At 36.5% G+C, this 21,424-nt stretch overlaps 2 protein-coding genes and 1 long non-coding RNA gene across 5 annotated transcripts in view; 1 reads left to right on the top strand and 2 right to left on the bottom strand.

Annotated features, from left to right (window-relative positions):
• Nucleotides 1–10,745, top strand: part of LOC130012339 (uncharacterized) — a 28,097-nt gene extending 17,352 nt beyond the window's left edge. Inside the window, exon 3 of the long non-coding RNA XR_008787761.1 lies at nt 8,966–10,745. This is a non-coding gene — a long non-coding RNA (uncharacterized LOC130012339). The remainder of the gene's footprint in view (nt 1–8,965) is intronic.
• LOC126816954 (zinc finger protein 845) lies at nt 157–9,055 on the bottom strand. Its single transcript, XM_050543760.2, has 2 exons — nt 8,894–9,055; nt 157–2,632 (listed from the first exon to the last, which is right to left on the bottom strand). The coding sequence occupies exon 2, from the start codon at nt 2,624–2,626 to the stop codon at nt 470–472; it is 2,157 nt and encodes a 718-aa protein (XP_050399717.1). The 5' UTR covers nt 2,627–2,632; nt 8,894–9,055; the 3' UTR covers nt 157–469.
• LOC126816957 (zinc finger protein 664) lies at nt 10,739–20,770 on the bottom strand. Of its 3 annotated transcripts, XR_008787760.1 has the most exons (4): nt 20,703–20,762; nt 18,526–18,992; nt 11,921–13,807; nt 10,739–11,869 (listed from the first exon to the last, which is right to left on the bottom strand). XR_008787760.1 is itself a non-coding variant. In XM_050543763.2 (3 exons), the coding sequence occupies exons 2-3, from the start codon at nt 18,883–18,885 to the stop codon at nt 12,350–12,352; spliced, it is 1,818 nt and encodes a 605-aa protein (XP_050399720.1). In that variant the 5' UTR covers nt 18,886–18,992; nt 20,703–20,762; the 3' UTR covers nt 10,739–12,349. The 3 variants fall into 3 exon arrangements, 2 of the variants coding, with proteins under 2 accessions (XP_050399720.1, XP_050399722.1); XM_050543763.2 differs by having other exon boundaries at nt 10,739–13,807; XM_050543765.2 differs by lacking the exon at nt 18,526–18,992 and having other exon boundaries at nt 10,739–13,807; nt 20,703–20,770.
• Between the last annotated feature and the right edge of the window lie 654 nt (nt 20,771–21,424).

The following is a 21,424-nucleotide window of genomic DNA, read 5'->3' on the forward strand; positions in this document are numbered from 1 at the left end:
ATAATGCGCTCAATCGGGTGCTCAATCACCAAATTGCGCATGCTGTGGCGACACCAACCGACTACATGCCGGATTTGACCCTTGTACTACCAGGCTATCAATATATGCGAATGTACACTGTTATACACTTAGTATCTTTACATAAAATTCTACGAGTAACAATTCCCTTTTTATTATCTTTTAGAGCTATTTAATAACTGGATCAAGCAATAAACTACATTTGTATAACACATACTTATGGAAAACTACAATACTAATTTATTTGAGCGACATTTACAAGATTAGTCTCTCAACTTTATCAAGCTGTTCTGTTTTTATATAGCTAAATATTTTCTTTACAATCCATCATTCATCAGTATGTTACTATGTATTTCAAGATGTCTGTCTAAATCTGATTTACTAAAAAAAGGATTGCTACATTCATCTCGACAATTAAACAATACATAGCTAAACGTTTCACTATAATCCTTCATTCATCAGTATGTGTTTCAAGATGTCTGTCTAAATCTGATTTACTAAAAAATCTGTTGCTACATTCATAACAGTTATAAGTTTTCTCTCTATCATGAACTATTCTGATGTGTTTCCTTAAAACACTGCCAATAACAAATGCTTTACTACAAACATCACATTTATGAAGTTTTTGTCCATTATGAGTCTGTTTGTGTGCTTGTAGATCACTATAACCAACAAAAACTGTGCCACAAACATCACATCCAAAAGGTTTCCCACCACTATGTGTTGCCAGGTGATTCTGAATATCAGCTTTACTAAAAAGCTCTTCTCCACAGGCATCACACTTATAACTTTGTTCTCCATCATGAGCAATTCTAATGTGTTTTCGCAAAGCACTGGCGATAATAAATGATTTACTACAAACATCACATTTATGTAGCTTCTGGCCATGACGTGTGTGGGTTTTTAAATGAGCTCCTAGGATACTATTACTAGCAAAACATTTATGACAAATATCACATTCAAATGGTTTATCACCAGTATGTTTTCTGAGGTGAATTTTTAACTCCTGGTTTGCAAAAAACCCTTTACCACATGCATCACACTTGTATGATTTTTCACTATCATGAACTTTTCGGATGTGCTTTCTTAAATATGTGGCAAACAGAAATTTTTTACTGCAAAGATCACATTTGTGAAGTTTATCACCATTATGAATCTTTTTGTGGGATCGGAAATTACTACTATTTGCAAAAGCTGCACCACAAACATTACATATAAAAGGTTTTTCACCGGAATGTGTTCTCATGTGGGTACGTAAATGGTAATTTGTAGAAAAATATTTATTACAAATATTACATGGCCAGGATTTTTCTCCGGTGTGAATTCTCATGTGCTGAATTAAAACATTGGACCAGGTGAATGATTTGTCACAGACTGTACATTTAAATGGTTTTCGCCCAGTATGAATTTTTCTGTGTTTATTAAGATCTGAATAAGCTTTACCACAAACATCGCAAACTGATTTTTCTCCTCGATGAATTCTTTTTACATGCCTTGTTAAAGTTCCGCTATCACGAAATCCATGTCCACATATATCACATTTGTATGGCTTTTCCCCCGTGTGGCTTCTTTTATGAATTGTACGAGTACTTGCAGTCGTGAATGATTTATCGCAAACATCACATTTATAAAGTTTCAGCCCTGTGTGAGTTATCATATGTCGTTGTAGATTGCTTTTATATAAAAATGTTTGAGCACAGAGTTCACATTTAAAGTTTTTACCTTCAGTGTGGATTAAAATGTGTCTTTTCAGACCAGCCTTCTTTTTGAACGGCTTGTTACACACGTCACAATAAACATATGCCTGTGTACTGGAGTGTATCAGGGTATGGATCTTTAAATGAGATTTTGTTTTAAATCCTTTCCCACATGATTCACATTTGTGGTTTCTTTCTGATGTATGAGTTGAGCCGTGTTGCTGTAAGACACTTTTGGTGGCAAATGATTTACCACAAAGATCACACTCAAAAGGTTTATCACCCTTGTGAAGTTTTTTATGAGTGATAAGATTACTTAAAGAGGAAAACGATTTACTGCAAACGTCACATTTATGTAATCTTTCTCCGGTATGGACCACTCTGTGTGCTCGTAAAGCAGTTTTGTTTATAAATGATTTCCTGCAAACATCACAATCAAATGGTTTTTCGCCGGTATGGATTTTAATATGATTTACAAGAATTTCTTTGTGTGCAAATGATTTACTACAAACATCACATTTATATGGCCGTTCTCCCGTATGGACTCTCATGTGTCTTTGAAGTTGACCTCGCACGGTAAATGATTTCCTACAAACATCACATCTGTATAATTTTTCCCCGGTATGCGTTCGAATGTGAATCATTAACCTATAAGCTTTAACAAATGATTGATCACATATATCACATCCATGGGGTTTATAAGCTTCTTTCCCAGTATGAATTCTCATGTGATCTATTAGACACTGCTTCTGCTTAAACTGTCTGTCGCAAACATCACATCGAAATGGTTTTTCGCCAGTATGGTATCTCATGTGTGTTTCTAGTTGTGAAGGACTAACCCAGAATTTACCACAAACATCACACTTGTATTTTCTATCTCCAGTTTTTCTTGTTTTCTTCTTATTAGGCATGGTGAGCTGCAAAAAAAAATAGGAGATAAAAATATTCTAACAAAATTGATCTTTTACAGTTTGTTTTTAAATTAACTTTCTTTAGAGAGAGAGAAATGGGGTTTAACGTCCACTCGACACAAACTAGGTCATTTCGAGACTAACGTATGGTTTTAATTTCATTTACATAATTCGCTTGTGCATAGGGGTCTTTAGCAGTGGGAGGAAACCGGAGGACCCGGAGAAACCCACGAGGTTGGACAGACGACCCTACTCTTTGCCACGTACAACCGGGGATTCTAAACCACGCCAGTCGACTCAATGACAGACTTTATGATACAGCGCGCGCACGCTAACCATTCAGCCATCCAACCCCCCAACTTTCTTTAGAGTTTGGGAGAGACACTTACCAATTACCATACATATATGACAGACTAATATGATTTAGGGCTAAACTTTTTTTTGGCCTGGATCAAATGAAATGAATTTTAACGTCCTACTGTTCTGCTCCAATACTGGGCTAATGAAGACAGGCATACACCATACAGTGTGCTATTAGGGAAATTTTGCCCGGGCAGCGGCACTTTGGCCTACTCTTATATCAAATTCCAACTACTGTACCAAGGGATCTTTTATGTGCATGACAATGTATACACTGGGCCTCAGGTTTTTTTTTGTCCCATTCGAATGACTAGACAGCTCCATCTTGCACCACTAACAAGGGGAAACCATGTCAGAAAATCCCAATGAACTTTCTCGGCCAATACATGGATCGAACACACAAACTCCAGGCTAGCGAGCCAGCGTCGTACCCACTTAGCCACCATGGGCCCCTGAGCCTAGATCAAACAAATATATTAATCTACATACTGTCTTCATTCTTGGGGTCGTGACAAAAGGAAACTAGTTAACTCGTCTACATGTAAACTTAAGTTGTCCACAAGTCTTGATTGACTCGTCAACCAGATAATAATAATATTATTGTTTATTCTTATACAGCATTACATACAGTAGTGACATAAAAATGGTATAAAATCTCAACACCCTTTACAATAATAATAAAAAAAATAATTATTAAAATAAATTACCATTAAAGAAAGAGAGAGAGAGAGAGAGAGAGAGAGAGAGAGGGGATTTAAGTGCCCTCCACACAAACTAGGCCATTTCAGGACTAACATATGGTTCAATTTTATTTCAATAGTTCGTTGTGCGTAGGGGTCTTTAGCAGTGGGAGATAACCTGAGGACCTGGAGAAAACCCATGAGATTGGACAGGCGACCCTACTCCTTGTCACGTACAACTGGCGAATCGAAACCACACCAGTTGACTCAATGACAAGACCTTATGACACAGCACGCACACACTAACCATTAAGCTATCCACCCCCACCCTACCATTCAACATACATTATGCAAGAGCCAAATCTGCTAAATGTAACATAAAGAAGAGATTAGTGCAAGAAATAAGCCAACAGAGAGGCTGATGTCCCCCGCCGAAATCCCAAAATAAATAGATGACACATTAATTAATAGCACATTATTTTTTTCAAAAGTATCGAGCAATCAAACTATACACTAAGTTTCATCACTCTATCAAATAGAATCAAAATTATCTTGCCCCAAAGCATCAACCAAATGATATTGATTAGCTCTGCTTAGCTTCAGCTTGAAATGTTAATCATTGAACTTAGTCAAGACATTCACCTGATGAACATCTACATCAAGTTTAAACATTCTACCTCAATTAAAAGCAGAGTTGTTATGTTCCAGAGTCTTGACCAATCAAATTGCTTATCGCTCCTTAGCCTAAGCAGAAAATTCTCACCATCGAACTTAGTCAAGGTAATGATATAATGAATCTATTTCCATCACTCTCACTTCATTATAACCAAAGTTATCGTGCAACAAAGCAATCAACCAGTCAGATTGCTTATCTCTGCTTACAGTAAGCATACAATGTTCATCATAGAACTCAATCAAGGCATTCACCTAATGAAAGCCTACACCAAAGTTGAACATTCTACATCATTTAGAATGAGAGTTATTGTGTTCCAACATCTCGACCAATCAAATTGCTCATCGCTCTACTTACCCTGAGCAGAAAATGCTCATTATCGAACTTAGTCAAGGTATTGATGTAATGAAACTATACACCAAGTTTCATCACTCTCACTTAATCAGAACTAAAGTTATTGTGTCCCAAAGCATCAACCAATCACATTCCTTATCTCTGCTTACCCTAAGCAGAAAATGCTCATCTTCGAACTCCATTAAGGCATTTACGTAATAAACCCCTACACCGTGTTTGAACATTCTAGCTCAATTAGAAAGAGAGTTATTGTGTCCCAAAAAGTATGACGGGACAGACGAACCCATTTTAATAGTCGCCTGCTTTCTTCGAAAGGCGGGGGACAAAAAGATCAAAACGTTGTTTAAAAGGATTATTTTAATTGTGAATTTTATAACATGAGTGGGCCTATTAGTTTCTAATCGTATTTATTTCATTTCAGGAGGTAGAGGGTTCCATAGATTAGGAGCATATTGACCAAATATTCTATCACCATAAAACTTATTTTTAGTTTTTTTTTAGGGTTTTCCAGACAACCCGGACCAAAGACCACTTGGACCAAAGACCACTAGAACCAAGACCAGACAGACCAAAAAGAAGACCACTTGGACCAAAATAGAGACCACTCGGACCAATTAATCTATATTGTAAGACCACTCGGACCAATATTTAGCTTTGCTACTCAGACCAACCCAAAGGACCACTCGGACCAATAAAAAATAAAATACAGACAATAAATATTTTGTTATTTATTTATTATTAAATCAAATAAATATGTTGTTAAGAGTTAATTCACATGACCTCACACACATTGGCTGCTGCCATCTTGGTGAACAACCAGACTATACGTTGTCAGATAGTACAGTTGGAATCATTGTTCTTAATCGGCTGTTTTTTGACGGTGTATGCAATGTTCTATCATTGCATTATATTCAATGAAGATTTAAATTTTAGCTAACAACTCGTCAGTGAATCAATCAATGTATTGTCCAACTTACCAGCTATTATTATCTTAATATCTACCTGGAAGGTATTATTTCAGTAATGTACCTCTACCAGTTCCTGTGATGGTAGAGACTTGAAATTTACAGGTAATAATTAACCTGTTGTAATTTAGCCGAAAGTAGATTGATTTATGATACCCTACTAGTGGCCGGTTTATTGTTTTACCAATTCGACTAGATTGAACATCAATCGGCCCGAGTGGTCTTACATTCGACTTACAATATAGATTAATTGGTCCGAGTAGTCTCTATTTTGGTCCAAATGGGTCTCTTTTTTGGTCCGTTTAGTCTTGGGTCGAGTGGTCTTTGGTCCAAGTTGTCTGGATGGTATCACGTCATTTGGGACTCACGTCATTTGGGACTCAACATAAACGACATTTGGGACTTAGTTGACGACGTTTGGGACTTGATTGGCGTCAATTGGGACTCAACACAAACGACATTTGGGACTCAATACAAACGACAGTTGGGACTATTTATTTATGAGATATAGTAACAGCTGTCTTAGTTGTCTTTCGTTTTATTTAGTTGATCGGCGATTGTTGAGACCGCGATTAACACTGCTAGTTCTCTTTTGTTTTGTTTTATCTGCGAGTATAAATCTTCTCTTTTGTTTTGTTTTATCTGCGAGTATAAATCTTCTCTTTTGTTTTGTTTTATCTGCGAGTATAAATCTTCTCTTTTGTTTTGTTTTATCTGCGAGTATAAATCTTCTCTTTTGTTTTGTTTTATCTGCGAGGATAAATCTTCTCTTTTGTTTTGTTTTATCTGCGAGGATAAAACTTCTCCTTTGTCTGGTTGCGAGTATAAAACTTGACAATAAAAAATATTGTTGAAAATTTGTGTATATTTAGTAATACTTCGTTGTTTTTCTTTTATCAAATAGTAAACGAGCTTGATTGACCGACCACTGCTAATGTTTTTTCGTGAAACGGTATAACTGCAATCAACACACGGCCGCCATTCTCGATGATTGACAACTGACGTTTTCCACCAAAGAACGGTTAGGTTTCTTTGAACATACTGCAATAACATCGGGATTATCGGTTAATCAGCTTTAATTATTCCGCTTTGAACGTTGCCATTTCTTATATTTTCCACCAAAAAACTTTGCCTTGTACGCCAGGCCTCGAAATGTTTAAAAAAAAGCTACATGTCGCAAGCGACAGGTAGCTTTTCTTCATACCTGTCGCTTCAGTAAATAACCTGTCGCTTCAGTAAATAACCTGTCACTCTCAATTATCAAACTCAAAGAATAATCACATCACACATATCCATACATGTAGGTATGAACCATCGACGTTTACCCTGGCCCTGTCGCACACTGCTCGGTCAGAAAACGGTCAAACGCAGAGGGGCCCGTGTCCGAAAGGACGTCAAAGGGCGTGGTCAATGTGAAAGTTCGTGGTGACCTCCACTAGTCACCTTTAACCATCCGTGACCTTGACTTCGACCTTGAGTCCAAACTTCCCATCAATCTCGGGCCCTTTTCGTTTATGCTTGCTGTGACCCTATTTCTTACTGTATTATCAAAGTTAATGCTTGAGGTGAAATCAAAGACAACGTCCCTCAGAAAAGATAATTGGGTCAAGGTCATGTTATAGAAAACTGAACTCAAACTTTTCAAGGTCAGTTTTGGGACATTTGACCTTGACTTACGAGCTTGACCCGTAACGATTTTGGCTTGAACCATTGACGCTTACCCTGGCCCTGTCCCAAAACTGACTTTGAAAAGTTTGAGTTTAGTTTTCTGTAACATGACCTTGACCTACGACTTTGACCTTTTTAACTTTTCTGAAGGACGTTGTCTTTGCTTTCACCTCAAGCATTAACTTTGATAATACAGTTAGAAATAGGGTCACGGCAAGCATAAACGAAAAGGGCCCGAGATGAATAGGAAGTTTGGACTCAAGGTCAAAGTCAAGGTCACGGATGGTTAAAGGTGACTAGTGGAGGTCACCACGACCTTACACATTGACCACGCCCATTGACTTCTTTCGGACACGGGCCCCTCTCCGTTTGACCCTTTTCTGACCGAGCAGTGTGTGACAGAACCAAGGTAAACGTCCATGATTCAAGCCAAGGTGATAGCCTTCGAAAATGGTTACGGGGTCAAGGTCGTAAGTCAAGGTCAAATGTCCCAAAAATGACTTTGAAAAGTTTGAGTTTAGTTTTCTGTAACATGACCTTGACCTACGACTTTGACCCAACTATCTTTTCCGAAGGACGTCATCTCTGCTTTCACCTCGAACATTAACTTTGATAATACAGTAAGAAATAAGGCCACGGCAAGCATAAACGCAAAGGCCCCGATATGGATGGGAAGTTTGGCCTCAAGGTCAAAATCAAGGTCACGGCAATATTTACACCTAAAGGCCAATCCACTGATCAACACCAAATAGTATTTTATAGAAAATGGTGGCTTCGCGCAAAAATTAAAGTATACGAAAATTATATTAATTTTTTTGAACTGCAGTGTTAGGCAGCTGGTGCAGTGTGTCGGTTTCCGTCTAAGTGTCTTGTTATTCGAGTCGGTTTCCGTCTTAGTGTCTTGTTATTCAAGTCTAATTAGTAAACAAAGCAAATGGCGTCAAACGGATGAAGTTCTCTCTCGTTAGAAATTAAAAGGTCGGTAAAATAAAAAGTTATTTATCGATTCGTCTGAAATTTGGTGTGTGGTCATTGCTAGCCCCCCTTAACATCCTCTGAAAATTTCAAGTGCCTACGACCACGGGAACTGGTAGAGGTACGAAAGTGCAATAGCGCCCGTGACGTGGACGTGAGTATTGTGGTCAATTTACTGAACATCAAGTAAAATTTAGTCCACCTGTCGCAAGCGACAGGTAGTTTTATTTGCTACCTGTCAGACGAAAAAATCACCTGTCGGCGACAAGTAGACAGGCAAACATTTCGAGCCATGTTGTACGCACTAATTTATCGATTGGTATTGCCATCTACGACAAGAATGTCAACGTGCAGCTCACGGATTATCGTTATCAATTTCTAGGGGCTTGTAAAAAAGATTGCATGTCGTGTAAATATTTATTTTGTTTTTTGTGTAGGTCATTTTCAAATAAATTCATCAGCATATTATTCGTTTTAAATAAATATATAACTTTTATGAGAAACGATGATTATCAAAGAACCGTAAGTGCAAATAATGTTTTATCGTTTGGTTGAGCCTTTTACTAACCACGTGTTTCATAAATATTCTCACCTTTACAAATTTGTGTCTCCAATTTACTTCCAAACAGAATTTCTCAAACGTTCTTTCGATATGTACTTTCAGTGTTGCTAATTCTGGAATGTCTTGTAATCTTCCTAAACCCAACTAGAACAGTATTAAAAGAGAGGCAAAAAATGAAAATGAAACCACGATGATATAATTCTACGTCCGGTTGGCATGATCTAAACTATGGCCTTGGATCAAATCATCACTTCCGGAAGTTTCGCAAACTGATAAACAGTAAATATTCAAGATGATAATGCCCGTGTGTAGCGTCTCAACATTTATTAGAGACTTTTTAGGGGTTCGTTCCAGCCTAGCACTTCAATCGAAAGAACTAACAAACTCGGGTGTAGATAAAAATAAACATCTTTATTTGGATCAATTTATTTGTGATACATCGCATTAAGGGGAGATAATTTGGGTGAGACGCCAACCCTTTGGATAAATTCCCAGGTATGGAAACAGGAATGAGGTAAATAAATACATTTGCCCTGTCAGGCCGGTGGATATGACGGGATTAAATCGGAGATTTGGTGACATAAGGAATTGGTAAGACTTGGGGGAATGGGTGAACCACAACTAATTCTAGGCCTATCTTGGATCAAGCCAGTCAAGGTTAAACCAACCTATGAGTCTTTAAATAGGAGACCAGTTATGGATAAATTACCACAGCCAAAGCTAGGATATTAATTCCTTACCCATTTTTGGTGATCCATATCCAAATTGAAATAGCTGGATTGCTGCCAATTACGTAAGGAGCTTTCCCGAGTGCATACTGAGGATTTCATTGTCGTCTGCTTCTATTTATAAGGGGATTCCGATGACGTCAGTTGTCGACCAATCAATGCGAGCGTTACTAACAATAACGACGTTATAGCCTTGACCGCGCCAAAGTGTCATGGCCGCCAGCTGTTTGATGTCGCTTGTTTCGCTAACTGATTTGTGTCAATTCATCGGCCTAACGGGAATGTTATAAATATAATTATGTGAAAAGGACAAGATGGATATCGGGCATTATATTGTGATACATGGTAATGTATGACATTGTTATATAAATGTGTTTCGGGCGTGAACTCTACAAGGGAGCTGGTCTCATTTTTTGACACTCTCAGTCGGAAACGACGTGCGAAAGACTGGAATCGCCTGGACCGTAACACGTGCCCACCGCGCTCGTGTCGTGAATGACTACCTCCAACGTCACTATATTGTCATATGCCTTGGCCAGTGATGAGTCCTGACCTTTCCCCTATAGGGCACGTCTGCGACTAGAAATGGTTCCACTAGTCTGATGTCTTAGGTCTTACTCCAGCCACAGTAGTGGACTCTCCTAAGGCCTTCCTTTGCGCAAGTTTTGTAGTCATTTGACTACAAAAAAGTTACTGGCCTATAACTCCCTTAATTTCCAATTACACTGACCCCAAACTGTACTGTTCATAGCTTAACATATAATCACTTATTTCCAATCCATGCAAACTATGATGATATGTGTTGAAAAATTTGCAACTGGACCTTATTTTACTTGGGTAAAGAGTCGAATAGTGTATCAATTGCAGCCTTAGATAAGAATTATCTTGGCTAAAAATTGCAGCTAGTCTGCGACATGATCGGGAAACGTGTTAGTCGACGTCAACCGACAACACACAAGAATTGGCCGTGAAGAGGAGTGGGTCAGATTGCCCCAAATCGTAATGTGTAGGCAATTGGCCCGTTATTAACATAAGCTTGTTACCTCTAATTAAAACAGCAGTGCATTTCCGCAGTTTTGTATTGTTTCTGAATATCACCTACTTTTTTTGAAGAGTATATTTGTATTTAAAAATCAGGAATTTGGAATGGTTCTTCAAGCTTTTATTCAAGAAACTTTTGTGTAAATCTATTTTGCCAATGACATGCATTACAATTACAAAATCATGCGTAACTATTATCTATTGTATACAGATTTCTATGATGCAATGAATCACTTGTATTTATATAGATATTAATAATTCAAGAAACTTATGTAAATCTATTTTGCCAAATATATGCTTTACAAAACCACACATAACTGACTATTTATCTGTTGTACATAGAATTGTATAATTTGTATTTATGTAGATACATATATACTGTTAGTTGATATAAATAAATCTTTAATATAATAGATTATAATAATACTAATATGGTAAATACAACAGTAAACACATAATTTACACGATCAGCTTGTCCTCCACTTGCAACAATAAAGCCACCTATTGACTGTAATATTTAAGCTAAAAAATCTTTTAAAGGGTTATTTTCAAACTATATGTAATTGAATTTCATAATATGGGGGTTGGATGGCCGAATGGTTAGCGTGTGTGCGCATTGCACCATAAGGTCTGTCATTGAGTCAACTTGCGTGGTTTCGATTTCCTGGTGGTACATAACAAGGCGTAAGATCGCCTTGGGTTATAAAAAGGCTTGTAGGAATAGAGAGAGAGAGAGAAATGGGGTTTAACGTCCACTCAGGTTATTTCAGGACTAACATACATCTATAGTTCAATTTTATTTAAATAATTCGCTTGTAGGTAGAGGTCTTTAGCAGTAGGATGACCCGAAGAAAACCCACGAGTCTGGACAGGCGAACCTATTTCTTGCCGCGTACAACCAGGGAATCGAAATCATGCAAGTTGACTCCATGACAGACCTTATGATACAACGCTCTCGCTCTAACCATTCATCCATCCAACCACCTACATGTACATGTAGGAATAACATAGCACGATTATTATTACTAAATTTAGGCCACACTCAAAAAAAATCTTCTGGTTCTCTGATACCACCATGTCACATGTTTTTTATCTTAACTTATCCATTTTCGTATGTCTTGAAAAGAGGAACTGAACAATAGACTCGTATATCAAGTACGTAACCATGGGAAAGACTACTGATAATCAAGAACAGCACTGGACAATGAATTGTTAATTTGTTATTGGCGACATTTCGCTGTCAATCTTTCATTTTTTATAATCAAAATAACTAACTATAACTGGTAACTCAAAATAACTAACTATAACTGATAACTCAAAATAACTAACTATAACTGATAACTCTGAGAGAGATGACCGAAAGTATTCTCCGTTGGGAGATATGGGGCACAGACTTGTTTTTAAGTCAAAGCAAATTCCATGCTTTAACAGTATCGATACTGGTGGATTTGAAAACATTTTCCCTGGATGAAGTCAAGGCATTATTTGACCGTTATATCAGAATCTTACTTATTTTATGTTTTATAATTTTGTAAGTTTATAAAAATGAAGAACTGGCTAGACAAGATTTTGAGAAAATAAAAACAAAAAAAAAAGCCGCACACTCACATCAAATTTGTACAAAGGATTGTCTGAACCAGAATTTTTTTTTTGTGTGGCCTAAACCTTACTGATTCCTTTGAATGATTGCTGTACAAAAAAGGTTTTGTTTCATAATTCATAGAATTTTTCCATGTTTAGTTTTACAATGAAACTGGAGGCAACGTTTCTGACTAAAGGACTTAGTACACAGATCACAATTAAATGGCTTTTCTTTACCTGAGCTATGAATTTTGAGATGTCTCTTTAAATTATTGCTTTGTCGAAACAGTGTATGGCAGATAGAACATTTGTAGGGTTTCTCTTGAGTGTGAATTCTGGCATGCAGCTTTAAATTAGATAATAAACTAAATGATTTATTACAAACATCACATGTATACGGTTTTTCACCAGTATGTAAGCGGACATGTCTCGTGAGCATGTTTTTCAAAGAAAATGATTTAAGACAATAACTACACTGAAAGGGTTTTTCGCCTGTATGAGTTCGAAAATGCATCTGTAGCGTACTTTTTTGCGTAAAAAACGATCCACAAACATCACATCTATAAGGCTTTTCACCTGTGTGGGTTCTACAATGTCTATTAAAGTCACTGACTGTTGAAAATAATTTACCACATAAATCACATCTATAGGTTTGCTCCCCGGTGTGAATTTTAATGTGATTTTGAAGAGTACCATTTTGGGTAAATGCTTTGCAGCAAATGTGGCATTTGAACATTTTCTCTCGTGTATGGGTTACTGTATGTTTATTAAGTGAACAATGTCTAGAAAATGATTTACTACACAAATTACACTGAAAGGGTTTTTCCCCCGTGTGAGTTCTGGTGTGTCTCTGTAGGTGACCATTAAGAATAAATGATTTATCACAAACATCACATTTATAAGGTTTTACGCCAGTATGTATTCGTAGATGAACCTGTAAATTACTGTTTTTGTTAAATGATTTACTGCAAACACTACATTTAAATAATGACTTGATTTCTTGGTTTACATGTAAATCTTTTGACAAAGATGTCCCCTTTTGTGGCGATTGTTCTTCATCAGACAGATGAGGAATAGAAATATCTGTATTTTGTTTTTCATTAGGAATAAATGTTCCATGGTGTGCTGAAATATGAATCCCTAATTCAGTGTCTACGTTAAAACTGTCTTCACAGACTATATTCCGATATGAAGTACTTGCTGTAGACTGTTCTTCTTTAACATGTATTTTACAATGTGTCTCTAAGTCGGTGTATAATCCAAATGTATCACCACACAGTCGACACTGATGGAATGTTTCAACATTATTTATTTGATCTTTTTTAACATCAGAAGTTTGGTCTATGCTAAAATTATCAGTTTTCTCTTCTTTAAATTTTTTATCTAATTCAACATCATTAGTTTTTTCTTTTTTAACATTTACATCAGCACTTTGATCTAAGGTAATTTCAGCATGTCCTTCAGAATCTAAACCATCATCATCAGTTTCCTCTTCTTTAACATGGATTTTATTGTGGTTTTCCAAGTCACTATACTTATGAAAAATATCATCACATACTATACACTGATGAAAAGTTTTAACATCATTAGTTTCCTGAAATAAAAAATACAGTTTATCAAGAGTTTGAGTTTCATAAAGTCCTTTATAGACGCCCATTACTTCGATTGTTAAAGTAATCTTAAAGATACATTATGGAAGATTAGATAAAGAGCTGGCAGTTCTCAAAGTCGGTACGATAAAAAAAAATAAGTCTCGATTATCCACTTTTTGATTTAATCAGAAGCAGCAGGCCAGGTTCTAATCAAGTAAACATCGCAGCCTAGCGATGCCATCAAGAGTTGATTATGGTCTGGATAAGTTAATTAATGTCTAATTAATAATTTAGATAACATTTCAGGCCTAATTTAGCTCTTGCATAATGTATGTTTAGAACAGATTATTTTTTTTATTCTATATGAGCAGGGTTCGAAATGTTCGCCTGTTCAGCTGTCCTTTACTACACATGGTTAATATTAGAATATTGTCATATACAGGTGAAAAGTTGTGTTTTGATACTAATTTTATTACGGATAATTTAGAATCTGAATTCTTACAATTCTCAATGGAACTCACTGGCCTTTAAATCAAATTGTTTTACTTGGCAGAAACCACGTCAGTTCAAAACATGGAATTGGATTAATCTTCCAGTAGATGATTCAGGGATTTGCGATAATTTTTAGTCCTGCTGATTGATGTCAAAGAAATAAAACTGTTTTATATCACGATATTCATATGGATTAAAACAAGGACCAAAACAATTCAAGCGTATTTGTGTACCTACATATGTGAATAATGTGGACAATATGTGATTCGGAAAATTATGAGTCACAGGTTAGTTAGTGAAGCGAAATGTATGAAAAGCAACAGGTAGATTTTTTTTCTTATTTCAAGGTGGGGGGGTTGGATGGCTGAATGGTTAGCGTGCGCGCGCTGTATCATAAAGTTTGTCATTGAGTCGACTGGCGTGGTTTCGAATCCCCGGTTGTACGTGACAAGGAGTAGGGTCGCCTGTCCAACCTCGTGGGTTTTCTCCGGGTCCTCCGGTTTCCTCCCACTGCTAAAGACCCCTACGTGCAAGCGAATTATTGAAATAAAATTAAACCAAATATTAGTCCCAAAATGACCTAGTTTGTGTCGAGTGGACGTTAAACCCCATCTCTCTCTGTCTCTCTATTTCAAGGTCTGGATGAGATTTCTTTGCTACCTTTAAAGAAGAATGCTATAGTAAAAGTTGTTTATTTTTTTTTTTGTATTTTGAGGCCTGGATCAAGTTTCTTAGCTGTCCATAGATTTATCCAAAACAATTTTAATTGGGTTGTTTTGGGTAAATCTATGGGCTGCCAAAAAAAACCTAATTGACCAGTTAGTAGATTCACCCAAAACAACTTTAATTACCCAAAACAACCTGTATTTGGAAGAAAACAACACATTTTTATGATGTCTTTTCTTTATTTTTGTGTGTACAGGTGATTAATGTTCCCTAAACTTTTTTTAATGGTTCTCAAAAAAAAAAAAGGGAAATGAATGGAAGGTCGAGCGTAGGTACCACAAATGGTTAAATACATGGGTCAGTCACAACCCAGGTGAGTACTGCACACTAAATTTTTCCTAATGTCAATAATATTGTGAATAATTATACAGTACCTTGTAAGTGATGAACTAAAAATCATGAAGTGACATAATTTAAAGTAGTCAAGTCTTTAACTAAGTACCAGCCACAGTCTTCGACATTGCAAACATGACATATTGGTCAATTTAAAGGAGCTAAATCGCTAATATTTGGGACCTAGAAATTGACCCAAATTGGTCGAAACGCATATAATAATGTAATCTGATTGTATATAAACTGATTTACATTCAATTGTTTCCTTTTTGACTCTAATTTCAAATCAGTTATGTCCAGCGAAATACAGCATGTGTCTCAACCCTATAGCAATTTCTAGCGTCTGGTTATTCCAGTCTATTAAGCAGACTCTCCTGTTGAATATGTCTAGCCTCGTTCTTTCTGGTCACTTGCTGCAAATGACGCTAAAACGCACTATGGTACACGATTCGTGTACCAATGGTAAAATGTTTATTTTGTCTTAAATATTGGATATCAGAAGCCTGCCTTTTCCTGGTAAGATCACAACATCAATGTTGATTTGAATTGACAAATAATTCGTATTTTCAACGTGTAAGATTTTGGATGATATTGAGTTAGAGACTTAGCTACTTTAAATCAACATTGATGTTGTGATCTTACCGTGAAAAGATGGACTTCTGGTATCCAATATTTAAGGCAAAATGAAAATTTTAAACTTGGCACGTGAATCACATGCCAGAATGCTTTCGACTTGATGAACGAAACTGGAATAGCCAGACGGCAAAGACTTGCCATTCAATTTGCATTCTTCACGTATTTCGCTGAAGACAACGGATTAGAAATTAGAGTAAAAACAGAAACGATTGAATGTAGATCAGTTTATATACATTTATATTACATTATGATATGTGTTGTGACCTATTTGTGTCCATTTCTCGGTGCCGAAGAATAGCATACATGTATATGGAACTGCAATGCCCAGGTTTGATACCGAGAAAGTTCAACACAATTTTCCGCGACGGCTTTTCCCTTGTCAGTGGTTTAGAATGGAGGACCTGGCAAGGAACAGTGACTAGCCATTCGGATGGGATGGAAAACTTGGGTCCCGTTAGCATATTGGTGTACACATAAAGAACTATTGACAGTTGAAATTTGAAATAAAGAATTTGTTGTTATTCGGGCAAAATTTCCTTCATAGCACAGTGCCTAGTGTATACCCATCTTTATTAGCCCAGTCAGTGCAGAAAAGTAGAACGCTAAACCCCATTGTATTACCTCCAATTTCTTGGAAGATGGGATGGGCTTAACCGTTCCTACCTGTAGTTCCTGGCAAACAATCCCTCTTTTCCTTATATTACTTTCCAATACTGTGTCCACAAGACACAAAAGCAATAAAAGAAAAGACCTACCGCTACTGTGCCTATCAACAATTTGCATGACTCATACATGTACAGCAGCGGCTTCCAAAGAAGTGTAGAAAAGTACATCATTCGTGTGTTGTTAAAAAAATATGACAAGCCTTCCCAGAAGAATCTGACTCGAACAGTGGCTTCAATGATGCACGGCCATGAGTCCTTGTGCCATATATTACTTTTATCGCTTCCAACAATGCAAAAAAGAGATAAGACGACAAGTTTGAGTATTCCATTTACTGGTGTTCCTATATTGATCACCTAAATTTAACTCAATCATCAACTTAAAGTTCTTCTTATACTTTCCACTCTGACAGTATCTAGACTGTAATTTGGTATCTAGACCTTCCGTCACAAACAGCTTGAAAGATCTTGTAAGTGGCTGCGGAATTTGGTTGTACAATTTATTATTTTCATTCTATTCCTACTGTCACAGTCACTTGCCACATCCCCTTATTGAGGCAGTGATATAAATGTACACAAATAAAGTTCACCGGTTCTGGAATCATACTTGTATGTATAACAGAGTACATGTAGGTGTAGGGACGGTAATACCTGGTGATCAGGGCTGCCGACAACCAGTATCGCAGCTCAATTTGCGATACATATTTTGTTTGTTGCTAATCAAAAATTAAAATCTAACGTTTTTAATTCGTAGTAACTGCGAATCATTAATATGCCTGACATTTTTGATATTGACACAAGGATAATCCACATTTTGAAGACTAGAAGGCTTTCTCAACACTTTCAACGTGTATAAAATGTTGAATAAAATTTTATAAACAAAACTTAATTCTCTGTATGACCTCCTACTCGAACTACCCAGACACAATTCATTTTCTATATAATACAGGGACATAACTCTATGAATAGGGACTATTAAACCGGAAATAGGGAATCATGTAGTACCACTCACGTTGCGAGGTATGTCAATTTCAAGTAATTATATCAATATTCATTTTGAAAGAAATAAATTCACTGTATCCCTCAGGTATTGTAAATAAAATATAAAAAAATAAATACATGTTATTGTAAAATGATAAATCAAAGTAAAAATTCCCGTAAAATATTATTGTTTATATCGTGTGTGTCTAGTTAATCGAGGTGCGCCTGATTGAACAAAAATATTAATACATGGTAAAAAGCAGACGAAATTGTTTTCTAACGAAGAAAACTAACGTAACAAAAAATATAACAATTAAAATGAGTGGGGTTTCGGAAGTCACTGCCAAGAATTGGCTTCAGACACAAGACCTAACTAAATGTCTACATCACATTCACAAACTGTCACAAGTACTTGTGGCAGTGCTAAAAAAAATCTAAGAACAGAATCTAATCATATTTGTTATGAATTAAAGTAATATCTTGTTATTTAGGTGTTTTATGTTGAAACTGAAAAACTGCTAATCAGTTTTTAAATTTGCTAATCAAATTTGGCAAAATTGGACTTTTAGCAGTGCTGCTAATCAACTGCAAAAAATTACCGACAGCCCTGCTGGTGATGCCTTGGTTACAGTTGGTATGGAGAATTCACCTGGATTCTCCTTGTTTGCCGTGTGTCCGAAAATTTGCAGTCTGTGTACACAGGGTAGAACATACATATATCTATAGAAAGATACATGTATCTTGATCAAAATAATATTATTAAAATTTCACTGGTCAGTAATACTTACCTTTGTGCTTGATAACGATAAGAGGATACTTGTCGAAACGTCATGCTTTTAGAATAAACCAGTGATTGTTTCCCATAAAAATTGTGTTCTATAAATACTTACCTTGGTTGCCCGTTGCTTCCTGTGAGACCCTTGTGTCGCAGTTGCATTGTCAAAATTAGCAACAAATGTTTTCTTCAGGAACAATGTTGGCACAGCATCTGGCTTGAGTTTCACTCTAGCATTTTCATATCCCAATTTCTTCAATCGAGCAGGATCTCGTTCGTACGCAGATAACTCGAAATGCTCCGAACAAAGACGAGCATGTTTCGATGGAGACCAGCCCTTCTCTCCTCGTTGACATCGCTGCGTCCAGGCTGTTCTGCGTGTTGCCTCTCTTGGAAATTGAAAAAAATGACACATGCTTCCAGATTTAGACTTGTTGGTGTTATTAGTACATCCCCAAGCAACGCAACTGACCATGTCTCTTCTTCCAGTTAGACAAACTAACAGGATGCAGTGTTCAGTTTCAATAGGGATCACAACCAATGTCGTGCTTGTCGTCACTCACAGCAAAAATCAAAACAAAGCTGCAGATATACATAAACATGAATTAGGTGTCCATAGATGTACCCAAAACAAACCAAATAACGGTGTTGAGTGGAAATAAATATTGAATAAAATATTTGGCAAAATATTTTACTGTAAAACTTAGTAAATATGTCCAGTGTTTAATTCTCAGATATCTTTATGAGAGAGAGAGAGAAATGGGGTTTAATGTCCACTCGACACCAACTAGGTCATTTCGGGACTAACACATGGTTTAATTTTATTTCAATCATTCGCTTGCGCGTAGGGGTCTTTAGCAGTGGGAGGAAACCGGAGGACCCGGAGAAAACCCACGAGGTTGGACAGGCGACCCTACTCCTTGTCACGTACAACCAGGGAATCGAAACTCCACCAGTTGACTCAATGACAGACCGTATGATACAGCGCGCACGTGCTAACCATTCGGCCATCCAACCCCCCAGATATCTTTATGCTTGGGTTGGGATGAAACAGCTTGTGATAAGACAACCCAAACCTACTACGATAACAATATGAGTTGTCTTTCTTGCTTTGATCTTCCATTTATATCCTTATTTTTTTTCAGAACTATTAAAAAAGATTAAAGTTAATGGAATATTAATCACCATATAAAAATAAAGAAAAGATTGTACAAATGTGTTGTTTTCTTCCAAATACAAGTTGTTTTGTGTAATTAAAGTTTTTTGGGGTGAATCTATGGACTGGTCAATTAGGTTTTTTCTGGGGGTCCATAGATTTACCCAAAACAACCAGTATTTTGAATAAAACAACACATTTTTATTGTTTATTCTTTCTAGTTACATGTATGTGTGTATGTGATTAATATTCCCTAAACTTTGTTATTAGTTCTGAAAAAAAAATGGAAATAAATGGAAGATCAAAGCAAAAAAGACAACTCTTATTGTCATTTTTAGTGGGTAATTTATTTTCAAAATTTTGTAACTGGCAATATATACACGCAAAAAGTAATACTGATACCATTATAGCTACAGTGTGTGATTATTCAGTAGGCCTATCATGCAAGGCAAAGAAAGTAGCAGCAAAACCAAGACAAAGTAAACGACTACGATAACGAAACAACTAAAAAATTCTAAGACAGTTTGTGTACATATGAGTTGAGTTGTGTATGTTACAATATTTACTACATTGTGTTTTAATCTCTATTATTTACGCTATCCACATAAACTGTAATTACGATATGTATGATAAAGTGAATCAACTCCATCAAAAGATTGGTTGGGATGAAAGAGCCCAGGGTGAAAGGGTTTTGGGGTGAACCATCCTGAATCCATTACAATGATAAAGAGTTGTCTTTCTTGCTTTGATCTTCCATTTTTTCAGTACTATTATAATAAAAGAGTAAAGTTTAGGGAATATTAATCACCTACCGGTACTACACATAAAAAAATCATAAAAATAAAAATGTGTTATTTTGGGTAAATCTATGGACTGTTTTGGTTGTACGTGGGGCCGAATATATGCTAATATTAAAACTTATTTCTCATATTAAAACAATTTTTCTAGTAGCATTGTCCTACTCCTCGTATCAATAGTATCATCGTATTTTTCATGCATCCCCCCATTGATTTCTTTGTAATAACAAAATAATATCAGCAAACACATGAATCTAGGCCTAGTGAAACTTTCACGTCAATATGTTCGCCATTATTTATTCTACGTCTGTAATGCATGGATAATTAAGTTATTATTACCATTTAACTTTCGTAAATAAAAAATATGCAGAAACACCTTCTTTTCATTTCCAAAAAGCAACTAAATGTCTGAGCATGCGCGAAATTTCATATGTCGGAAGTTGGTCAGGTTGTATATACAATTCCCACTCGGATTCATTAAACCCTACTAACGCACAAAAGTAAAAATTAAAGATACTTTGCCACAAAAGTATTTATCGGGTGGTTATTTCCAATAAAGGTATGGCAATTTTAGTATATATGGAAATTAAAAACATCCAATCTTACCAGAGAAATAATGGATTCCCTGAAAAACACCTATGGAGTGCATACAGGACAAAAATGTAAGGGTGTCTCTAACCGACAACCCGACGATTATGGATGTCTGCTCGAGTGACGTCAAAGGTTGCACTCGAAGATTGTGTGATCTCTCAGCGTTAGCGAGCGCTTGATGTACATATTTATAAATTTGATGGTGAGCTTAAACATTCAAGATATTTTGAGATAAAAGAAACACGGAAAAAGACGTGGGTGGATAATCTGAAAATTAAATTAGAATTCTATATTCATAATAAATGAACAGGACCAAAGACAACACCGTCCTGTATAAGCAATGAATTCTCCTCCGGCGAGGCTATAGAGTTATTCAAAGGGCAACCTAGCCAATTTTAGGCATCCCCCCCCCCCCCACCATCACCACCACCACCATCTTTCCTCACGCCCCCCCCCCCCCCCCACAAACT

The sequence above is a fragment of the Patella vulgata genome, chromosome 3 (assembly GCF_932274485.2).
Source record: "Patella vulgata chromosome 3, xgPatVulg1.2, whole genome shotgun sequence".
Classification (NCBI taxonomy): Eukaryota; Metazoa; Mollusca; class Gastropoda; family Patellidae; genus Patella; species Patella vulgata.